Raw genomic sequence first — 16615 nt, 5'->3', positions numbered from 1 at the left:
TTGCTTACGCAACTACAGCTTCCACTCTCTCACTCATATAACGAGTTTCTTCATCAAGTTCGTGACCATTAACAATGGGATCAAACGACATCCCTCCACCACACGTCCCCAAACACGTCGTTCCAACATGCAACGCTCTCCTCCAACTCGGTGGCTCCCTTTGGACACTCACCTACATCTTATACACACGGCAATCCTTCCGCGATAAATCATACGGCATGCCTCTCTTCGCGCTGGCGCTGAACTTTGCCTGGGAACTTGTATACGCACTCGTCGTCGCCGAGTCGCTGCTCGAGAAAACCGTCTTCACTGTCTGGCTTGTGATTGATTGCTTCATGGTCTATGGCACTGTGAAATATGCTCGGTATGAATGGTCGCACGCGCCACAGATAGCAAGGAATATGGGGAAGATATTCATCGTGCTGGCTGGGCTAGCGATCTGGGGCCAATGGGCATTTGCGAAATGGTGGATTGACAATGATGTTGGAAGGAGAGAGGGAAAGTTTTACAGGGGCGTCGTAGGACCGGACACAACTGAGCTAGGGTTTTGGAGCGCGCTGTTTAATCAGGTCTATCTGAGCGCTGCGAGTTTGGCAGCATTGGGCGTGAGGGGTCACTCAGGAGGTGTGAGTTGGGGAATATGGTCAGTATCCTCAAATCCAACATAGGCCCTGTTGACGTTTGATTCAGGGCAACGAGAGCTTTCGGTAGCGTGTTTGGGCTGTATGCTGTTTATGCTTGGGAGTGGTATTTCTGGAGAGAGGCCCATGGGTATGTCATGAACCCATTTGCTGTGTTCATGTGGGGAGTCAGCATTATTTGCGACGTTGTCTACCCATTTGCCCTCTGGCGGATCAAGAAGACTGAGAGGGTGCTTGCTGATGGTCGGAAAGTCCCATTTACGTCTCCTGTGCTATCTTCGGCAAAGGTAGATTAAATCGTGGACCGACACAGGCTTTGATAGATAGAAATAGAAGCTGATATAAGTGGGATGGTGCCTGCTCTCTTGATACCCTATTTTATATAAGAGGTCGTTGCGAACGCACTATTATGATTTTGATACAGATATGCCTGAATGACCTCAGGACCGAAGCAAAGAAAGCTCTTGTGGCGTCTGCTTTATATGTGTCCTACAGAAGATGTATCGGTATACGATGACGTGAACACAAATCGTAATGCTATGCAGAAATCATGTATGGAAATGTAGAAGTGTAGGTGGCAAAGTGGTGGTGTAATTAGATCGGCCCGATCTTGGTGTCAAAGGAGTTGGTCTGTCGCGATTGCGCACGTATCGCAACTTTATCTTCATCGGTGCGGTGCATAAGCTGAGCAGTCCGTAAGCTAAGGTAGAATCTAACCGATGACATTTATAAGGCTGTTAGTGATAGGGTAGGTTCTGTTGGGAACGAACACGTCCAGATTCTCGTGAGTCGTGTCTCGCAAGAAGACAACAACAACGTCCCGGCGCCGAGGCACGACCAGGAGGCTGACGCTGGAGTCTGGTAAGGCTTGGCACCGAGCTGAGAAGACCGTTTCGTATTAAGAAGAAACCTCGAAGCTGGCTTGTCTTGCGAGAGGCAGTGCATCTCCCGGTGCTGGATGGCCAGATAGAGACGTAAGCAACCTACGAGAATGTCCATACCTCAAAGGCTTGGAGTGAACAGTATACTAGAGCAGTTCTCGAGCTAGGCTAAGTTATTGGATTGCTGCAAGGGCGCTCATATGTAGTAGATTAATTGCTTTGCTTTAGTGTGTGCGTGGGTGTGGATCATTATTCGGAACTTGATCCTGGACCTACTAATTATGTGCCGAGGCCGCCGCCAGTTCGGTGCAAGGTTCCCCCAGGATCGTTGTTGAGGCCAAGGTACCTGACTCAATTTGTGAAGTATCAGCTTCGCATCAAGACGCCTCAGGCGATCAGTGGGGAATGAATCAGGCCCTTCTACTGGCTCATGTACATGTATGAGTTTAGGACTTATGTGGATGGCACGATATCGAACCAGTTATGAAAGCGGCATAAGAACGTGAATTCCATCAGGTTGTATCAGGTCCCGTGGAAGAAGTTGGACCGGAAATGTCATAGGAAAGAGATTTGATTGGTTGACTGCCTGCCTCAATCTCAGTATTGGTCAATATTACTAGTGAGTACAGATTCGTATGATAATATCTCCAGGGCTACTATTAATTCGTAGGATCCTGGGAATCTGCAGGCGGCCGTGTGATGACGCTGGCCCAAGCTCTGTTGACCTAATAGTAGGCTTAGTAGCTTTCCACTGCCCAGCTTCTCCGCCCGTGTGCTGGTCGTCAACACCCTTACCGCTTGTACTGCGCTGTCAGTACAAAGCCAGCCAGCCATTATCCCCTTTCTCCCTCTATCGCACACCCGCTGTGTTCTTACACACCTAAACTCCCACCCGAATATCAAGTCTGTGTCGACAGGGAAGCTTGTTTGAAGCGCAGTACGTGAACTTGCCACCGCGAACACCTCTGCTACGTAACCGAGGGTCACCGTGTACTGCCACCTGGTCATTCTGCTGACTTATGTGTCTCAGCGCGCAACCTACATTTCCATTCAATCGACCGACGGAGGTAGAAAGCCACCATGCCGCAGGACCTCAAGACATATATGCCCCAGGCAAAATCACTGAAGCCAGGCCCGCACACCGTTAATGCTCCTGGCTTCGAAAAAGTAGATGGCGAGACGATACCACGACGCAACGTCAAGGCCAAGGACAAGTTACACTCAAGGCCACTCGAAGAGATTAAGACTATCCCCGATATACTCAAGTATGCGTCTACAAAGTACGGCAATGCGAAATGTGTGGGTACTCGCAAGCTGATAAAGTTGCATAATGAGACCAAAAAGGTCAAGAAGTTGGTCGATGGCAAGCAACAAGAAGTCGATAAGAAGTGGACATATTTCGAGATGAGTGGCTACAAGTATCAGAGTTTCTCTGAGTTTGAGAAGCAAGCTCTGCAATATGGCGCTGGTCTTCGGAAGCTCGGGTTGACAGCCGGTGACAAAGTCCATCTTTATGCCCCCACGAGGTAATTAGGAGCTGCGTGACGCTACTGCCTATATTCAATACTAACATTTGTCAGTGCCCACTGGCTCTCCATGGCACACGGTGCCATGTTTCAATCCATGGCCATTGTTACCGCCTATGATACCCTGGGAGAAGAAGGATTGACCCACTCGATCAAACAGACCCAGTCCAAAGCCATGTATCTGGACTCAACTCTACTGGTCAAGCTTTTGAATCCTCTATCAGCTGGAGAGAATCTCAAGCACCTCATCTATGACGATGCGACCGAGGTCAAGCAGGACGACATAAGCAAACTGAAAGAGAAATACAATGACGTTGAAATCATCAGCATCGCAGACCTTCAGAAGCTGGGTGAAGAAAACCCAGTTGAGGCAGTCATGCCAAAGCCCGAGGACTTGGCCTGCGTCATGTACACATCGGGATCAACGGGAACTCCAAAGGGCGTCTTGCTAAAACACAAGAATGTCGTCGCAGCACTAGCTGGTGTTAACCCGGTAGTCGGCCAGTACTTGGGTCCTGGTGACAGTTTGTTAACATATCTCCCATCAGCTCATATCTTTGAATTTGTATTCGAGAACGCTGTACTGTTCTGGGGAGGCACAATGGGCTACGGTAACGGCAAGACTCTGTCCGACACCTCTATGCGCAACTGCAAGGGAGATATTCGTGAATTTAAGCCAACGGTGCTGATTGGTGTACCTGCGGTCTGGGAGACTGTGAAGAAGGGGATTATGGCCAACGTACAAAAGGGTGGAATGCTCAAATCCAACATGTTTTGGGGTGCATATGCTGCTAAAAGCTTTATGTTGAATAACGGCATTCCTGGCTACGGCTTGTTGGACAGCATCGTATTCAGCAAGGTTCGACAGGCTACTGGTGGAAGGCTCAGGCTTTGCTTGAACGGCGGCGGACCCATTGCACAGGACACCCAACGCTTCATATCTATTGCAATCACCGCTATGATCAATGGCTACGGCTTGACCGAGACATCGGCCATGGGCGCCTTGATGGATCCACAAGCCTGGACTGACGATGCACTTGGCGAGTTACCGACTAGTATCGAGACCAAGCTGGTCGACTTTGCCGATGCTGGATACTACTCCACTAATAAGCCTCGCCCACAGGGCGAGATCTGGATTAGGGGCGACTCGATCTCTTCTGGATATCTCGATCTGGATGATGAGACCAAAGAATCTTTCACAGAAGATGGTTGGTTCAAGACAGGTGATATCGGAGAATTCGATGAGAGGGGTAATCTCAAGATCATCGACCGTAAGAAAAACCTGGTCAAGACCCTGAACGGCGAGTACATTGCTCTTGAGAAGCTCGAATCAATCTACCGGACTCATCCAGCCGTGCTAAATATCTGCGTCTATGCTCATCCTGAGCAATCGAAACCAATCGCAATCGTCGTTCCTTCAGAGCCAGTAGTGCAGAAGACTGCCACCGAGAATGGTATCAAGGGCGGCGATATCGAGGAGCTCATTCACAATGAGAAACTCAAAGATATTCTGCTCAAACAGTTCCAAGAGGCCGGGCGCAAAGGCCGTCTCGCTGGTTTTGAGCTCATCGATGGGCTTGTGCTCGCCGATGAAGAGTGGACACCACAAAATGTAAGCTACTGCTAATGCTGTGTAAATACCGTATGCTAATAGTACTTAGGGATTCACTACTGCGGCTCAGAAGATCGACCGTAAGAAGATCTTCACGAAGTACCAGAAGGATATAGACCGTGCATATAGCAAATAGAGAGGCCCACAAGAAGGTACTTCATGCTGAAATGAAGATGCAAGGCCAGGTGGTTTCGTCGTATCTGTTCAAGTATAACTTATATTATTGCGAGCCCATGATGCTATGAAGCCCATTTTGTATGTAATAATGGATACCTCAAGTACATAGCTGTTTAATCTGATTGCCTCTGACTCAAGCTGCTTGATATATGAGATACCGGCCACGTTGGGGTACTGGGCACCAAAGAGCACATTTATGAACCAGAGGCCCAAACAGTGGCTTCACATCAATTGAGTAATAGGTACAGGCACATGGCGCTGTGACGTATTGAATGTGTGTGAAGAATGAGTATGTCATGTGAAAGGTACCTAGGAAGTCTCAGCCAGTAGAAGCCACTATGACTAACATGGATGGGTCTTGTCGGCACGCAGCCTAGCAGCCGCAAGGTCGCTTGTTATCGTGGCATATTCAACTTCTGAACATACAGCACAGCGCCTCTATAACATGCTGAATGTTCCTCTACCATCTCGATTTGACTACCGCATTGCGACCGTCGCTTCTTCAGGATGAAAGCTTATTATACGTGCAAGATGTAGTGGGGTTGTATGAGGGGTACGCATCTACTTTATCTTCCTGCGCATCCAAGAGTCCGTCTGACAAGCCACAGGAAATACAAGATACCCCAGTATCAGAATGGACATGCATATTTGACATCACATCGTGCGTGTTATGTCGATAATGAAGAGCCGAGGCGCAACAGCGTAGCTGTAAACCTCAAGGATGTTGACCGCGCCGATTTCTACGTACGTCTATACAACTAGACTTTTGGATATTGTCTCTCTGATAGAGGTTAGGCTGGGTTTCTGAAATCGTCTGCGAAAGTCAGCATGTTTCCGAAGGCATCGAAGCATGGACTCGGCCAGTTTCATACTCTCCAAAGCCATAATACAAGGCACAGTCCTTCAACAACACCGACTTCTCAGTCCAGTCCCCTAAGACCGCTGACCCCAGCTCCTCCACCTGCGCCTGCAAACATCAACGCTACTTGGATCTGTCCTATATGCTCCTTCTCAAACCCGGTACCGTCAAATTTCGACGCAGCCACGGCTAATGCACGCACACCTCTTCCACCATGTCTCGCTTGCGGTATCAAACCACCCTTGATCACCGTCACAAAGGCAGCTTTGTCTGCGCTATCCAACAGACCTGTGAAGCAGCATATATCAAGCAAGATGGAATTAAATTCGGCTTTAGAGTCACCTGACTGCGCGCGTGTTTCTGCCCTACTGTCGACAGATTCCATCCAGTGTGCACGCTGTACCTTTCAAAACCATCCTTCATTGAGTACTTGCGAGATCTGTGGGGCCTCATTGGGATCCAAGGCGGAGAGCCGTACGGGCTTGGAGCAACACTCACAGAGATCAGAATCGCCCGGCCCATCACTACCAGGACCGTTATCACAAGATGACTCCGTCGCATGTATCAGGTTTTCTTTCCGTGCCGGGGGCGAGAAGGTCTTCTATGAACGACTCAAGACTGCATTGACTCAACGCAAATGGCTTTTGCAAAACGCACCTCCGATACCAGCGCCTAGCCCTAGCCCCGGAATTTCAGGTTCAGATCAGCTCAGTAAGACTAGATTTGATCAAGATGCCCGCTCTCGAGGCTTTGGCATAGCCGGTCTGGAAAGAAGAGGATTTGAGCAAATGAAGAATAACGAAGTCGTCATTGGGACTGCGTTTGAAGATCTGGAGGCGCTAATGACATCAGCGAAGGAGATCATTGCTTTGGCAGAATCATTCGCGTCCCAGGCCAACATGAATACAAATGGCTCATCCGAAGTTGATGCCGCATTGTCTCAGTCTCTCTCTGAATTGGGCCTTGCCACGACTAGGGACAAGCTGAGCTCGAAGTCGGAGTCGTTGTATATTTCCGAACTCTCTAGAAACATGGCTGAATTTCTGACTGATGACAAACGGGGAATTCTTCGTAGAGAGGGCGGGATAATGACGCTTGTCGACCTTTGGGCCGTGTTTAATCGGGCTCGAGGAGGCGTTGAGCTTGTCAGCCCTGCGGATTTCGAAAAAGCAGCTCAGATGTGGGACACTCTCAGGCTACCTGTAAGACTTCGCAGATTCAAGAGTGGATTACTTGCAGTTCAGGGACGCGACAGGACTGACGAGAAAACGATTGCCAGCCTTTTGAATTGGCTGAAGAGGAGGCATCATGAACCACCATCGGGAGATGTTGGATGGGATTGGAATCTATACGGTAGGGGAATCACAGCCCAGGAGACTGCGGAAGAGTTTGGATGGAGTGTTGGTGTTGCAACCGAAGAGTTGGAAATGGCAGAGGAACACGGTGCTTTATGCCGAGATCAGGACTTTGATGGACTCCGGTTTTGGGAGAATCGGTTTCTGGTGGAACCTCCTCAGCCGTAGTCACATATAAAAAACACAAGTATACGCCATACATCAAGCACTCATATGACTATCTGTATTGTGCTTTCAACGATGGTCGGATAAAGTTAAGCCCTCGCGCCAATTCCGGAGAAAATTCCGAGCGATCTCCGAGAATAGTAATTCTGGTGATGACGTGCAGATGAAAACTTTAGAGTCCGGGCGACCCTTCTCATCCACCATCTGCAAGGGCGGCATCACTTCCTCGAAGCCCCAAGGACCGTTAATCATTAGGACATATGCTTGCTGTCGTCCCAGTCGTCTTGTCCAAGAGGAGGGAACATGGGGACCGGCGAGCCTACTCGAAGCCCGACGTCAACCTCACCGATTCCGACAGCAGCGATAGAAGCAAACGACTGGGCGACGTCGCGTATATCCAGAACTCCGTCAATTGACTCTCCTGTCATGGCGCCTGTGACGACGTGGAATACGAAGAACCTGGGTCTGCGACTCGGAGTCGATCTAGCTTCAGCTGCAACAGCAGGAGCGCTCGTAGCTCCATTGATCACCATCATAGACCGGTACGCAGCAGAGAGACAGCAGTTCTAGATTTCAAATTGCAGCAACCACCCCCCCCTCCTAACCAAGATTTTTCCAGTGGTATAATCGAAAACTCGTCCGGGCGCAACACGCTCGGCCAGAGCCTCCAGTCCCAGCTCAAAAACCTCCTCCTCCGCCCCCATCGCTTCCTCATCTCGAAGCCCTTCGCCCTGATCTTCGCCCTCTACACGGGCACATACATGACCGCCAACGCAATAGACACGGCCTCGTCCACGCTGCGCTCAGAGAGTGCAGACAAGGTGACATCCGGCCTGCCCAAGTTCCTCGCCACCTCGACGGCCAACCTCTCGCTCTGCCTCTACAAGGACTCCCAGTTCACAAAGCTCTTCTCCACACACAAGTCCCCGCGCCCGGTGCCGCCACTCACAATGCTCCTGTTCGCACTGCGCGACTCCTGCACCGTCTTTGCCTCCTTCAACGTCCCGCCGTTGCTCGCGCCCAGGCTCGCCGACCGCTTTGGCGCGGGCCTGGAAAGACACGTTAGCAGTGCTACGGCGGCGCAGTTCCTCGCGCCTGCTGCCGTGCAGGTTGTCAGTACGCCGCTGCATCTGCTCGGGCTCGATCTGTATAATCGGGACGGGGTGCGGGCGCGCGAGCGCGTGGCTAAGGTTGCGTCGGAATGGGGCAAGAGCTGTCTTGCGAGGATCGCGCGGATCGTGCCGGCGTTTGGGCTTGGGGGTGTTGTGAATGCGCGGATGCGGTGTGGGTTGATGGCGGGGGTTGAGTAGGATGGACGACGGATGGACGGACAGATGGACGTTCAGACATGACATTCGGCATTGGAAGAAGGAGTGGTTGGTTGTACAATAGACGGGGTTCACAACGGCATTTACGGGGCGTTTTCAGCTGGAGTTTCTATGTTTCATGGACGGTCCATGGGCGTTGGTTGTTCAGGGTAATCATCTCCACTCTTGACGATCTCCACGATGACGAGAAAAAGGCATTCTCTCGTCGTCGGAGGAGGGACCTTGCGACGACGAGGGCGTTTCAGCAATGTACATAGGTGTATCGGATATGGTAATAATAGGACACCACACTAATAAGATTGCATCAAACGTCATTGGTTCATGGCATGGATGGATAGGTGGACAGGTTGATACCTGGGGTGAGGTAGGTAGGTAAGAGAGATTAGGTCATGATGAAGCGAGTGGATGAGCATCCAGTATCTCATTGGAATATTCAAATTCTAGCACGTATACCTGCAGCTGGCTTCCATGCTTCATCCTCCACCCTCCATCCTCCTCCATCCCCCATCCTTCGTCCAAGTGCAAGTCCAAGCCTACTAATACATACCCACTATACCCAGATACACCTCATCCCATTACCCCCCAAAAAAAGGTCCATGCGATGCGCCTGCCTACTCCGTACAGTAGTAACCAAGTACCTACCTACCTACCTACCTACCTTCCTTCCTTTAGACTACATACCAGACACATCCCTCCCCTCGCCCCGCCCGCCCCGAGCGCGCGGTTCACAGCATGATACGCGCGCGCGCTTGGGATTTCCGTTTTCCGATACATCACAATCCATAGGATTATCCGTGGGTCAGCCAGTGTCTGGGGATGTTGGTTGGTTGATTGGTTAGTTGGTTGATTGATTGATTGATTGACTAGACTGACTGAGTGCTTCTACGGTGCTGATTGTAAGGTGGGGAATGGGAGGAGGAGGGTGTATGTGTGTATGTATGTATGCTTTGATGTATCCAATGCGTTTTGTACGTATGCCGAAGCGTGCAGTGGCATTCCTGCGTGTGCCAAGGTAACCGTACGTACAAACGGCGGCATAATGAGGTGGCATTCAGCCAGCTCAGCTAGATGTCTCCACGCCTGTTGTTGGTGTCAGCGAAGAGCGCTAGAGAATTTCGAATGCCAGTATAGATGAACGAAGCAGATCAGAGGTTGCGTATTTAGAATTGCTAATCAAGCACCCGTTGAAGAGTGTCATAAGCTGCGATAATTTCTCTTTGGAAAATTCATCATAATAGTAAAGTGGATCAAGTAAAGGAAGGACTGTACCTTTTCTGCGATGAGGGACTTAGCAGTATACCCTCGTCTTAGAGATGCGACGGCCAAGGTCGAGGTCAAGCCTTTCTCAAGCATTCCCAAGCCTCAAGCCTCAACGTCCCGAGGTCACCACTACAAGGCTCAAGCAGAAGCCAAGGAGCAGCTAGTACTTGTAATTAACCAGACGGAAGGGCGGCGGCGGAGGTCACTAACCGGCAATGATGGGATTCCAAAACCCCGCGCTGTGCTGACGCCGATGAGATAATCCTTACATGTTTGGCCGTACCTGCCCTATCCTGAACACTCTGGCTGGGGTAATCCCTTCCCTTTTGCGTTGACGCACCTTCTCGATGCGAGATGGCGGGCGCCACATCTGCCCCACCTGAGATTACGCTAGGGTTTGTTTGGCTGCCAGGGTCCGCGCGAGATGGATGCAGAGTGCTGATTGGCTACAGGCGTTGGATGGAGCCATTTGCCTCACCGCGGTCCTTTGATAAACTCTTTACGTTGAGTCCTGTTTGGGTGGTGGATCGATAATGACGATATGATAAACAGCCGTTGGGTGTTACTTGGTGACGGCGTAGGCACCTGCTTGATTCATCTATCCCGCATGGCGTGGGCCCGGGTAGGTCATACAAGCCTAGTCTGTCGTGCTTGAGTGGAACGCCCTCACGGTATGATGAGCACGAGCTGCAGCGGATGGTAGAGAGACTATAAAAGAGACTTTTGCCCCGTGTGATGATGTTCTTTCTCCTCTGTCATTGCTAGATCCAGTCCGAATTGAGGAGAAACGGTTGACATCATGGTCGTTGGTATCGCGTCGTTGTTCGTCTCAGCCCTTGTGGCGACGCAGGCCATTGCTACGCCCATCAAGGCGCGCTCGCCCTACGCCGTCAAGGAGAAGCACCTCAAGCCTCGTGCCTGGAGGAAGCTCGACAAGGCTCCTAGAGACCACTTGATCAATCTGCAAATTGCGGTCAAGCAGAGCAACTTCGAGCAGCTTGAGAAGCATCTGTACGAAGGTAAGCCGCAATTTCAATTGGACGGTTTCATGCCGTATCTCTGCTGTTGCTCGCTTGGAGAAGCTTTGACAAAGTCCCCCCAAGCCGAGGTCTTATCTCCTCTGCTCTTGTGGCGTATGGATCCAGCTCCGGACGCTGACTCGTCTTTACAGTCTCCGACCCGGCCCACCCCCGCTACGGCGACCATCTGTCCGCGGACGATGTTACGGAATTGATCAAGCCGACCGACGATTCTCTAGACCAGATCCATGAATGGCTCGAGGAGAATGGCATCGTGCCTACTGCGTACAGCACAGCCAAGGATTGGATCCATGTCACGCTCCCGGTCGAGACTATCGAGCGACTCCTCGATACCGAATACCACACGTTTGAGCATGCTGACGGAGGCCGTGTTGTACGCACTGAGGGTTGGTCGCTCCCACGCCATCTGCATGCACACATCGACACCATCCAGCCCACAACGTCCTTTTTCCGTGCGCGCGCCGCAAGCGTCGACTCCTTCGTATCTCCTATCTGGGAAGCGCAGGACTTCAGCATCAATGGCCTCGCGGAAAAGAAGATGAACGACCCTGAGATTGCAAAGGTGTGCAATGTCTCGTCCGTGACGCCCGAGTGCTTCAAGACCCTATACAAGACAAAAGGCTACAAGACTCAGGCTGCTGATAAGAACGCAATCGGCTTCACCAACTACCTTGGCGAGCACCCCATCCGCTCAGATACGGAGCAGTTCCTTCAAAAGTACAACCCCGAAGCCGTGTCATCCGCGCGTGACTTCAAGCAGATTGTCATTGCAAACGGCCCCGGCGACCAGCCTCTTACACCCGCTGAAACCGAAGAGGGCACATCGAAAGAAGCCAACCTTGACGTGCAAGCCATTGCTGGAATCAGCTACAGCACGCCCATCACCTCATACTCCACCGGTGGCAGCCCGCCATTCATCCCGGACATCAACACCCCCACAAACACCAACGAGCCCTACCTCGTTTGGGTGAACTACCTGCTCGACCAAAAGTCCTTCCCTCAAGTAATCACCACCTCGTACGGCGACGACGAGCAGACCGTCCCCAAGTCCTACGCCACACGCGTGTGCCAGCAATTTGCCCAAGTCGGTGCCCGCGGCACCTCCCTGCTCTTCAGCTCTGGCGACAACGGCGTCGGCCGCTATGGCACATGTGTGTCCAACGATGGCAAGAACACCACCATGTTCCTACCCTCGTTCCCGGCGGGCTGCCCATACGTGACGACGGTCGGCGCGACGAAGAACTTCCAGCCTGAGGTCGTCGCCTACCGCGCTGCCTTCACCGGGCCGGATGGTGTGACTCGAGGCAACTACACGTCTGGCAGCGGCTTTTCAAACTACTTTGAGGCACCGGGGTATCAGAAGGAAGTTGTTAGCAAGTACGTAAGTGATCTGAAGGGCAAGTACGATGGCTTGTACAACAAGAAAGGCCGTGGATACCCCGACATCTCGGCTCAAGGACTTTACTTTGCGTATTTCTGGAACGGGACCGAGGGTGTGATATCAGGAACCAGTGCAAGCTGCCCACTGACAGGTGGAATTCTGTCACTGGTTAATGATGCGCTGATTGCGAGCGGCAAGCGACCCTTGGGGTTCTTGAACCCGTGGCTGTACTCTGTCGGATACAAGGGCCTAACGGATATCACCGAGGGCTCCGGAGTCGGCTGTGGAGTGGACGGATTCCCGGCGACAAAAGGATGGGATGCGGTCACCGGACTAGGAACGCCAATCTTCCCTGAGCTGGTGAAGCTCGCTGGTGGGAAGCTTCCGCATCAGTAGAGGTGTTTCGTCGTACGCTGTTGAACAGTCAGCACAGCTGCTCTACGCACGTGATGTAAAGTTTAGAATGCGTCTTTGCACTCCATGTTAATATTAAGAAATAAATCTTTAGCTCACTCTGCCACTATCAGCGTCTGTTCTATTTGTGATTGCTACGCCGACTGGTCAGAAGCAGACAATCCGGTGGATCAATGTCAGTTTGTGTGCTGGGTGGACTTGTAATTGCGGTAATATTGCTACAATGAAGTAAGTCATGCCTCGAGTATCGCGACTCCTAACGCCTATTACAGGCTGCCTCAAGCAAGCTCATCCTCGAGCGAAAGACTATTCGGAGTCGTCGATCGGAAACTCATACACCTGATATGTCAGCAGAGCCTCAAAAATCGACGGCCCACAGCGACTCTCACCATGTCGACCCAGTTGCCACCGCCATAAGTAGCCTTGCTCTTGCCTTTCTTTTCGAAGCCATGCTTTTCGTAAAATGGTACCAACTCATCGTGCGCCAGCAACACGATCCGATCTGCAATCTCGGCATTCTGCATGCGCTGCACATAACTCTTTAGGATGGTGGATCCAAGGCCGATTTTCTGATACGCAGGAAGAACAGCAAGGCTGTGTAGAGCGATAGTGCGGCCTTCCTCCTTGTGACCAGCCTTTGACATGGAATGGCGCTCAGTCTGCCAGTTCTTGGGCAAATCCATGTCTTCATCTGACACCACGTCGTTTGTTGTCTTTGTGGAGACGACGTGCGCGATCAGTGTCGATGATGCCGTATGTAGCGTGGCGTCTTTTTGGAGATTTGCGGGTGCGTCTTTCGTTGGTGTTGCGGTGAACATGCCCAGGGAGAGCTCGCCGCAGACGGAGAACCTGTACTCGAACTGCACATGTTGGTTAGTGTGTAGTCTCATGAAGCGGAAGTATCTCCGACTGTCGATAGCTAATGCCCTTGCAGTCACAAACAACATCCATGCATGATCTTGAGACCGGGCAGAAACAGGCGGTCAGGCACATGCAGGCTCTTCGATTCCGGTGAAGGCCCGTTGAAGAGCGTCTGCGCGACAACGGACAAGTTGCATGGTCGAAGCATGAGTGAAGAGGCATTCGTCCCGTGTCTTTTGTGCAAGCCGGATTCGAATGTTTGGAGGCATCTTGCATCAACACCGTTGTTGTGTACACAAGTCAGGGATTGCGGGATAATGGTGTGGCGTAATTGGTTCGTGGAGCATCAGTCCTGGGAACGAATGCTGTGTAGCTGCGGCCAGCGCGAGCAGTTGACCAAGCATCAAGTAGCGACCAGAGGGTAAACGGTAGAGAAGATCGACTGGTTTAGGCACAGTCCACGAAGTGATGGTAGGCTGAAGGCATTGTATGGATCCTGACAACAACATACATGACATGACTTATACGAGCTTGACCGGAGAAGAGGTCGCTTCGAGATGGCTGTACGACCTTTGCAGCGTTCCAAGGGCAAGGAAAGCGAATGGCAAGACAGCGAAAGGAGGCAGATGGAAAGAATCTCACCTTCTCTTTGGTAGCGGCTTCGTGGGGTGGGAATGCAGCGGCCTCTAAGGCTACACAGCTGTCGACATTGGTGACGTTCAGGGTCTGGACGTAGGGATGAAGCTCGTCGCGTTTGCTCTGATTCTCGTCTGGCTCGAAGAAGTAACCTTTGTCCGCAGCGGATGGAGCGCCAGAGATGATGTCTCGGAATGACATTGAGGCTGAAGCAGGAGTAGCTCCACTGTCAGGTTCGCGGGAGAGCTGGGGTAGATTCTCGATGATCTCTCTCTCAGACTCCAAATCGCGGGGCATCTGAGGTGATGTGATATGGGCGACCGGGGGAAATGGTATTGTAGCGCGCGTGGCGCCGGTCTGGGCAGACGTTGGGCAGGTTTTGGAGGAGGAGGAGGAGGAGGAGGAGGAGGAGGAGTGAGAGTTTGGAGAGAGCGATGAATCGAAGAATTAATTGGTGAAGCTGTGCAGGTCTGGTTGGGCACGAGGGCAGCTGCAGATGGGATGAGGTTGAAGGGTTGAGGTACAGGAATACAGTAATAGTAGTGTGGTGATTAGTGACGATGAGGCAGCTTAAGCCCCACCAAGATGAATGGATGGATCCATAGGTGGTCAACGCCTTATTACCCAATTCGGCGGTTTGTGAGAGGAGTGCAATAAGAGGAGGCATCCTGATAATATCAAGTCTGCATCGTCACCGTACATTGGTCTTCCACCTTGTTCTCGCTGGTATATGAGGATGCCGTCAAGCCTGTCAAGCCTGGCAGCACTTGGGCCTTGACTGTGTTGCATTGAGGCGGAGAAGATGATGCCCAATATAGGTGCTGGCGATGGCATACGACAGCGTACAGTAATTAATTAGTAGCTGGATGAAGTCAACAGACTGCGCCACTGTTTGATGATGCACGCACGTTTAAGAGGTGCATATCTTATTAAGCTATTATATCGGCGATGAGGCATCAACAACGATTGAGGGAGCACTTGCTGGCCAGTGCTCCTGAATCCTATATACAGTAGATGGTGGGACTGGGTACTGTGGGAATTAATGATATGTGGTATGGATGGTGCAGTGCCTTCTACACCGCCTGTGCACCAGCGGGGAAGTGAGAACAGGGCTGGCTAATGAGATCTTGAGAGTCTGCAGTGGCTGCCCGTCAAGCCCCCGTGTCAGGGTGTGTCAGGGTGTGTCCAGCGTGTCAGGCTGTCAAACGCAGCCTCTGCATGCCCGCTTAGCCCTGGGGGAACGGGGGGCTTTTGAAGGGTTATTGTGGCGGGCGGGCGGGGAGGTGCTGGCTGGTTTTTCGGTTGGCTGCTCCTCAAGCACTGCGGCTAATTATCTGCTGGGCTGCCCACCCGCCTACCCACCACCACCACCTAATAGGCACCTATCAAGCACCCATCAAGCACCTATCAAGCACCCATCAAGCACCTATCAAGCACCTATTACCAGGCACCTACTACATCCTAGCCACTACCTAATTGCTGCCCCTCTCCCCCAACTTTTAGCACCCACCTCCTCCTTGGCGCGGGGCTCGCAGCTCAGTCTCGTCTCGTCCGTCAACGCGTTTCAGCATCCATCGTCATCATGGATTCAATCCATCCTGCACTCTTGTCTCTTGACAGCTTCTCCCCCTTCATCAACACCCACACGCCGTAAAGCCAGCTGCTATATCATCCTTCTCTTAAGCTTCCATTGCACTCGCCGCTCTTCCTCCCTCTCTTCTCTTTTGTCTCACTAATTACCTTACTCATCCTTGCCCCGCCACATCTTCAACCAGAACTGCTGCTCTACCTGCTGCTGCTGCTCCGAGAAACTCACACTTGCAAGCTGGTCCTTGATTATTAAATGCTCTGCCTCTTGAATCTACTACGCCATTCTACCGCCTTCTAAGCCGAACGCCTACTCAGATCAAGGCCATCATCTCGAATCGTGTTTACAAAGCTCCTCCACTCCTTCTTCACTCAAAGCCTCGCTCGCCTGTCCGTGTGGCTGTCTCACAAAATCGTTGCTCTTATCCACCACCCGACCACCATCCATCCCCGCCGAGCGGACCTTGCTGGACATCCACCATCTCGCCCTCACGCTGCCCTCGCTACCCGTCGTGTCTATAGTATCACTTCTATATCTGTGAGTACGACTTCAATCTGATGCACAAGCCACGCTGACTGATCCTCTGCCGTCCTCTTCAACTCCTCTTCTAGAAGCTTTACCTGCCCAGATACCTCCTCATCCGCCATCTCCTTCCTAAAACGCCGCGTGCGACAGCCTTCGGGTCGTTTTGAGTGTGGCCTGCAGAACGCAACCATGTGAGCGGCCGGCCCAATCCGTCTGCTGTGCGACCTGCGCTAATCTTCCACTTCTGTCTGCATATAGGGCTACCATTACCATATTCATCAATGCTCCAGGTCAGGCCTTGGACCAGGAAGTCATCCCTCTCGACATACCAGACACCTCCATTGCCGCCGGCAAGCTTTCAGTCAG

At 51.8% G+C, this 16615-nt stretch overlaps 8 protein-coding genes across 8 annotated transcripts; 6 read left to right on the top strand and 2 right to left on the bottom strand.

The window, feature by feature from the left end:
- The first annotated feature begins 7 nt into the window (after positions 1-7).
- On the top strand, positions 8-1071 carry EJ05DRAFT_447376 (uncharacterized protein). Its single transcript, XM_033742269.1, has 2 exons — positions 8-643; positions 691-1071. Exons 1-2 carry the CDS (start codon positions 75-77, stop codon positions 935-937), a joined length of 816 nt encoding a protein of 271 aa, XP_033605384.1. The 5' UTR covers positions 8-74; the 3' UTR covers positions 938-1071.
- Positions 989-1656, bottom strand: EJ05DRAFT_471898 (uncharacterized protein). Its single transcript, XM_033743061.1, has 2 exons — positions 1412-1656; positions 989-1353 (listed from the first exon to the last, which is right to left on the bottom strand). The coding sequence occupies exons 1-2, from the start codon at positions 1638-1640 to the stop codon at positions 1190-1192; spliced, it is 393 nt and encodes a 130-aa protein (XP_033605383.1). The 5' UTR covers positions 1641-1656; the 3' UTR covers positions 989-1189.
- Positions 1657-2389: 733 nt separating this feature from the next.
- EJ05DRAFT_471896 (acetyl-CoA synthetase-like protein) lies at positions 2390-4948 on the top strand. Its single transcript, XM_033743060.1, has 4 exons — positions 2390-2459; positions 2553-3048; positions 3103-4660; positions 4710-4948. Exons 2-4 carry the CDS (start codon positions 2603-2605, stop codon positions 4794-4796), a joined length of 2091 nt encoding a protein of 696 aa, XP_033605382.1. The 5' UTR covers positions 2390-2459; positions 2553-2602; the 3' UTR covers positions 4797-4948.
- Positions 4949-5289: 341 nt separating this feature from the next.
- EJ05DRAFT_433556 (Vps36-domain-containing protein) lies at positions 5290-7219 on the top strand (the record flags this gene model as incomplete). The annotated part of the gene is made up of 3 exons (XM_033741609.1): positions 5290-5390; positions 5446-5581; positions 5633-7219. 3 exons carry the CDS (start codon positions 5290-5292, stop codon positions 7217-7219), a joined length of 1824 nt encoding a protein of 607 aa, XP_033605381.1.
- Positions 7220-7642: 423 nt separating this feature from the next.
- EJ05DRAFT_433082 (uncharacterized protein) lies at positions 7643-8526 on the top strand (the record flags this gene model as incomplete). The annotated part of the gene is made up of 2 exons (XM_033741591.1): positions 7643-7758; positions 7836-8526. 2 exons carry the CDS (start codon positions 7643-7645, stop codon positions 8524-8526), a joined length of 807 nt encoding a protein of 268 aa, XP_033605380.1.
- Positions 8527-9533: 1007 nt separating this feature from the next.
- EJ05DRAFT_471894 (uncharacterized protein) lies at positions 9534-10120 on the top strand (the record flags this gene model as incomplete). Its single annotated transcript, XM_033743059.1, has 1 exon — positions 9534-10120. A coding segment is annotated over exon 1 (238 nt), but the record flags the coding sequence as incomplete, so codon positions are not given.
- A 246-nt stretch (positions 10121-10366) lies between these two features.
- EJ05DRAFT_506589 (tripeptidyl-peptidase 1 precursor) lies at positions 10367-12747 on the top strand. Its single transcript, XM_033747835.1, has 2 exons — positions 10367-10823; positions 10976-12747. Exons 1-2 carry the CDS (start codon positions 10604-10606, stop codon positions 12619-12621), a joined length of 1866 nt encoding a protein of 621 aa, XP_033605378.1. The 5' UTR covers positions 10367-10603; the 3' UTR covers positions 12622-12747.
- Positions 12516-14654, bottom strand: EJ05DRAFT_471892 (acyl-CoA N-acyltransferase). Its single transcript, XM_033743058.1, has 4 exons — positions 14143-14654; positions 13029-13499; positions 12739-12978; positions 12516-12638 (listed from the first exon to the last, which is right to left on the bottom strand). The coding sequence occupies exons 1-3, from the start codon at positions 14431-14433 to the stop codon at positions 12946-12948; spliced, it is 795 nt and encodes a 264-aa protein (XP_033605377.1). The 5' UTR covers positions 14434-14654; the 3' UTR covers positions 12516-12638; positions 12739-12945.
- Between the last annotated feature and the right edge of the window lie 1961 nt (positions 14655-16615).

Source organism: Pseudovirgaria hyperparasitica, assembly GCF_010093815.1.
Source record: "Pseudovirgaria hyperparasitica strain CBS 121739 unplaced genomic scaffold EJ05scaffold_1, whole genome shotgun sequence".
In the NCBI taxonomy this organism is placed as follows: Eukaryota; Fungi; Ascomycota; class Dothideomycetes; order Acrospermales; family Acrospermaceae; genus Pseudovirgaria; species Pseudovirgaria hyperparasitica.
Note: the sequence above shows the minus strand (reverse complement) of the source record. Positions and strands in the feature narration are given on the sequence as shown.